The 6,000-nt window shown below is 32.4% G+C and overlaps 2 protein-coding genes across 2 annotated transcripts; one reads left to right on the top strand and one right to left on the bottom strand.

Annotated features, from left to right (window-relative positions):
• The first annotated feature begins 1,706 nt into the window (after positions 1-1,706).
• On the top strand, positions 1,707-2,554 carry LOC116161479 (putative nuclease HARBI1). Its single transcript, XM_031474833.1, has 3 exons — positions 1,707-1,870; positions 1,922-2,096; positions 2,184-2,554. The coding sequence occupies exons 1-3, from the start codon at positions 1,769-1,771 to the stop codon at positions 2,552-2,554; spliced, it is 648 nt and encodes a 215-aa protein (XP_031330693.1). The 5' UTR covers positions 1,707-1,768.
• Positions 2,530-3,800, bottom strand: LOC116160859. The gene is made up of 4 exons (XM_031473994.1): positions 3,555-3,800; positions 3,405-3,510; positions 3,256-3,347; positions 2,530-3,194 (listed from the first exon to the last, which is right to left on the bottom strand). Exons 1-4 carry the CDS (start codon positions 3,712-3,714, stop codon positions 2,623-2,625), a joined length of 930 nt encoding a protein of 309 aa, XP_031329854.1. The 5' UTR covers positions 3,715-3,800; the 3' UTR covers positions 2,530-2,622.
• Positions 3,801-6,000: the final 2,200 nt, after the last annotated feature.

The following is a 6,000-nucleotide window of genomic DNA, read 5'->3' as shown; positions in this document are numbered from 1 at the left end:
ATACAAAATGGTTTTACAATTTATTTATTTGCAATAAAATTTACATTAGCTTTAATTATTAAAAGTTTTTCAAATGTATCATCATTCATGCATCGACGTTTGGGTCGCATGATTATCCCTGCGTATGAAAACAGCCTTTCAACAGGAGCCGATGACGGAAGTATGTGTTGTATTTTATAAATAACTTTTTGATGTTAGGAAATTGATCCAACATTGACAAATTTGTAAGTGGACTCTGAAGATATTGAAGGGCTTCAAGCTGTAACCCATTATTTAAATCTGAAGAGCCAGGGCTGTCTGTAGAAGAATCGTCGAACAAACAATATTTGTCATCAAGCACGTTCATTTCTTTATTTTTGCCGTTGTCTTCATTCTCAGCTGCAGTTATTACTCTTAATTCATTTAGTAGCAAGTCTTTGAATTGAGTTTTATATTCACTCGGTGCCCAACGTAATTTAAAAAGGGGATGAGTCATTGTAGCACGTTTTGTGCAAGGAAGCGTTTTGATACACTTCTTTACCACATATCACCATTTTTAGTTTCTTTCCACAGATCACATTTGCAGGTAAACCAGAAAAACTTTGAATCGAATCTATACTACGTTATTTTAAATAGAAAATAGTTATACTGATTTATTTAAAATAGAAAATAGAAAATGATTTTATCTACAGTATTTAAAATACAAAATATAAAATGGCATTTTCTATTTTAAATACGTATTTCAAATAAATTCATTCGAAATAGGTACCCACCTCTGTTGGCGAGAAGTGTGTGCCCCTGCCTTTAAGTCCCGTTAATTTATGACATTAGGTTTCCTTTCATTATCGTGGCTAAATGGGCATTGATCCCGAGAAAAGCCAAAAAAAAATAAAAAATCGGTTTAATCGTTTAGCCGGCGCACTAACGTGCGAGTGGTAAAAAACGAGTAACAGCGTTAAAAGTTTTAGGCACTTCTGCCACTGCCACTGTTCGCATTTACGAATGCTACGCCACTGGTCTCATTATGTGGCAGGTGGTAACACTGCTTCCATATTCTTCCCAGAACCAACATATAACGCTAGCCTGAGATCTATTAGCGAAATCCATTGGTGAAAAAATGCGCACCGAGTGCAAATTTTTATAAACCATTGGTCATTATAGTGCAAGTATTCGTATTCCATTGGTAAACTGGTGTCGCATTTGTTGCATTTAGTGCAAAAAGTTCCGCACGAGGTCTTGAGCAGGTGCGGCACTGGAATTGATCAGCTGTTTTTTGTTGTGTTTATTTCGAGGGTTTATTTGAAAATGGCCACAAGCAAAGAGGCAAAGGCGGTTTTATGTTTAGCCATTTTATCTAGCAGCAGCAGTAGTAGTGAGGATGAGGAGTTTGTTGCCTTGTTAAAGGAGAGAGTGAAGTTACCAAAAATTAAAAACTTTGTGGATGAAGTACTTAATAAATTAAGCGACGATCAGGTAGGTACTGTTAAGCCTAAAAGGAATTGACATTAAATTGATTTTTAGTTTCAGAAATACTTTCGATTACAAAGAACAACAGTGCAGTTATTAATTAACAAATTTCAAAACTCGAAATATTTCCCGAAAAATGATGGACATGGTGGTCGGGTACCTATACCTGCAGAAGTGCATACATATGCATTTTTATGGTATAATTTTATAAGTAACTTCAGACTTTATTAATGTGTATTTATATAGGTTCGTTGGCAATAAATGCACAACTAAAGATGTTGGACAAAGGTTCAATATAACTGAATCATCGTTTCACAGAGTGATGGACCGGTTTATGGGATTTCTGTTAGAATTGGGCCCAGACATTATAAAAATGCCAAAGTCTGCTCTAGAATTGGAACAAATAGAAAAAGAATTCAAAAAGGTGCATACATTTCGTATTTGTGCAATTTTTGTATTATAACTATTTTTCTAGGTAGCTGGATTTCCAGGTGTCGTGGGATGTATTGATGGAACGTCAATCACGATTAGAACGCCTGCTCACAAGATAAAATCAACTTATGTTAACAGACATGACATACCATCCCTAACACTACAAGGCATATGTGACTACAAGCGTAGATTTATAGATGTCTTTACAGGCATACCGGGTAAAGTGCATGATTCTCGTGTTTTCAAAATGTCGGAAATATTAGCTCTGTTACCAAACCTGTGTGGTACCAAATATCACATTTTAGGAGATGGAGCATACTTCATAAGACCATGGCTTTTAACTCCATATAAAGATTATGGAAAGCTAACACCTGACCAAGTTAACTATAATAAGAAGTTCTGTGCTACTCGTGTCTTAATTGAAAACACTTTTGGCATTTTAAAAAGCAGATTTCGCCAATTAACCAGATTGGATATGAAATCTGTTGTAACTGCAACAAAGTTTATAATAAGCTGCTGCATCCTCCACAATTTTTGTATCAATGTTGATTACGTAATAATTGATGACATTGAATACGAAGAACGTTTTCAAGAAGGTGCTAGAGGAGAAACTGAATGGCAGCAGCGAAAAAAAGGCGAAGACAAGCGCAATAATATAAAAATGAGTTTAATATAGGTATTAGGTTAGATACCTAAAAGTTATAATAATGTAAGAATATGTAAATATTATATCTTATAACAATACTACTTAGATACATTTTCTTCGAGGTTTTCTTTTCCTAAAATTTGTTTTATTAATTGTAACTTCTCCCTGTGGCGCCGTTCACGTGCTTTTTCTTTCACTTCAAATATTTGTAGTAATGTTTCTTGTATTGTTTTATTTTTTGTCTTCTGTTGAGGAGTGTGGCTTGTACTGGGCATATCGTCAGAGCTACATTCTGCAACTGGTTCTTCAGAAAGTGATGTCTCTCTTTTTCTTTTTATAATTGTGACACCTCGTGATGATCCAGTAACTTCAGGTTGAATGGAATCATCAGAAGCCGAAATTTTATTTAACTCATTTTCAAATGGTACAAGCGCTCTAGAGCTTCCAGAGGTCATGTTATTTTCAACAGCAGCTTTTTTACGCTTTAATACAGTTTTATATCTATTTTCACACTGCAGTCCGGTCTTGCCAGTGTGAAAATATTTATTAATGCGTTCCGCAATGTTTACCCACATCACCTTTTTTGTTTTAAATTTTTTTAAAGGTCCTACTTGTCCCATCCATTGCTCGTACAGATCAAGTAACATTCTTGTTTCGTCATCGCTCCATTCTATTGCATAAAATAGAAAAACAATTTAAAGAAAAATCATATTTCTCTTCTTAATACTCACCACTAATACGTTTCCCCTGAACATCGTTTTCTTCCTCAATGGGTTCACTATTTTCTTCGGTGGGTGGATTCTCACCATATATTTGAATTGTGCTAAAATTTATAATTATACATTAAAAAAATTACACTAACACAATTACAGGCACTTACGAATCATCTTCATTAACCCTGTAAATAGTACTTAATGCTTCCTTTAAGGAAATAAATCCATTACTTATTAGTTGTATAAGATAATTTACTGTAAAATCATCATCATCTGAAATCAATTACCGATTTATTTTACGTTCACATTGATTTAACTTGTAATTTTGAATAATATATCAGAGTCGTTATCTGGTATATTCAACGTTATAATTTCGTCATTAATTTGAAATTTGACTTGCAATACATCCATTTTTAACTTTTTTAATAAACATAACCATGAATTCAACATGCAACGTGCCAACCAACTGTACTCCATTGACAACGCACTATTGAGATCAGCTGATACAACTCGCGCAATTCGAGTGTCGACCTAGCGCAGATTTTTTCCGTCCAATGGATTTCGCTATATATCTCTGACTCTAGCGTGGTACGTGGTGTATTTCTTATTCAGCAAATTCTCTTAACTCAGTTAAGTAAGTAGTTTCTAGTTGCCCTGGGTTCTCGCGCTGTATTTTTTAATAACATAACGTATGTTTGATAAACCGAAACAGGTTATGTTTATTTCATGATTGTTGTTAGGTATGGATGGAGATAATTGCACACTACTCATTAAAATCGAACCAAAACAAGAAGAAGAAATCGAATCATTTCTTCAGGGACACATTTCAGTAAGCAACGATGTTTTGGTGAAAATAAAGGACGAATTTCCCATTAGTACGTCGTGTTCTACATCTCTTAATAATGAAGAAGTACAGCAACACTCTGACTTTCAACGTGACTTTTTAGCCAAGTGCAAAAGTGAGTGTAAAACAGTATTCAAAGATTTTAAATGTGTTCATTGTGATTATGAGACAAATGTTAAAAAGTACTTCAAACGACATCTTATAATACATAAAGTTTCTAAAGATTTTAAATGTGGTGTTTGTGATTATGGCACAAACATTAAATACGTCTACAAACAACATCTTTTAAAACATAAAGTTTGTAAGGATTTTAAATGTCCCGATTGTGATTATGGGACAAATGTTAAAAAGTACTTCAAACTACATCTTTTAAAACATAAAGCTTCAAGCGAGTTTAAATGTGTTGATTGTGATTATGAGACAAATGTTCAAAGGTACTTCAAACAACATCTTTTAAAACATAAAGTTTGTAAGGATTTTAAATGTCCCGATTGTGATTATGGGACAAATGTTAAAAAGTACTTCAAACTACATCTTTTAAAACATAAAGCTTCAAGCGAGTTTAAATGTGCTGATTGTGATTATGAGACAAATGTTCAAAGGTACTTCAAACAACATCTTTTAAAACATAAAGTTTCAAAGGCTTTTAAATGTACTGATTGTGATTATGGGACAAATTATAAATCCGACCTTAAAAGACACTTTGTAAAACATACAGTTTTTAAGGATTTTAATTCCGATTATGTTTATGGGACAAATAATAAACGCAACTTAACACAAAATCAAATACATAAAGTTTCTAAGGATTTTAAATGTGCTAATTGTGATTATGAGACAAATGTTCAAAAGTACTTCAAACAACATCTTTTAACACATAATGTTTTTAAGACTTTTAAATGTACTGAATGTGAATATGGGACAAATTATAAATCCGACCTTAAAAGACACTTTGTAAAACATACAGTTTCTAAGGATTTTAATTCCGATTGTGATTATGGGACAAATGATGAACGCAACTTAAAACAAAATCAAATACATAAAGTTTCAAAAGATTTTAAATGTGCTAATTGCGATTATGAGACAAATTATAAAGGCAACTTGATACAACATATTTTACAACATAAAGTTTCTAAGGATTTTAAATGTGCTACGTGTGATTATGGCACAAATATTAAACGACACTTCCAACAACATATTTTAAAACATAAATTATCTAAAGATTTGAAATGTGCTGATTGTGATTATCAGACAAACTATAAATGTGATTTAAAAAAACACCTTTTAAAACATAAAGTTTCAAAGGATTTTAAATGTGCTAATTGCGATTATGAGACAAATTATAAAGTCAACTTTAAACAACATCTTTTAAAACATAAAGGTACTAATGATTTTAAGTGTGCCGATTGTCATTATGAGACACATGCTATAAAGAACCTCAAAGAACATCTTTTAAAACATAAAATTGTTAAAGATTTTAAATGTGCTGATTGTGGTTACGGGACAAATATTAAAAAGTACTTCAAACGACATCTTCTCAGGCATAGAACCGCTAGGGATTTTAAATGTGGTGAATGTGATTATGAGACAAATGTAAAAAAGTATTTAAGACGACATATTTTAACACATAAAGTTTCTAAGGATTTTAAATGTGCTACTTGTGATTATGGGACTAATAATAAATACCACTTCAAACAACATCTTTTAACACATAAAGTTTCTAAAGATTTTAAATGTGCTACTTGCAAGTATGGAACAAATTATAAACACCTCTTCAAACAACATCTTTTAAAACATAAAGTTTAAGGATTATTTAATGTGCTCATTATGATTATTATGAGTTAAATAATAGATTAGACTTTGTGCGGCACGTTTTGGGATAAATAGGCGATGAAGTTCTTGCAGCACGGTTAGGGTTACTT

Source organism: Photinus pyralis, unplaced genomic scaffold (genome assembly GCF_008802855.1).
Source record: "Photinus pyralis isolate 1611_PpyrPB1 unplaced genomic scaffold, Ppyr1.3 Ppyr1.4_LG10, whole genome shotgun sequence".
NCBI classification, from domain to species: Eukaryota; Metazoa; Arthropoda; class Insecta; order Coleoptera; family Lampyridae; genus Photinus; species Photinus pyralis.
This window is presented reverse-complemented; position numbering and strand designations above follow the sequence as displayed.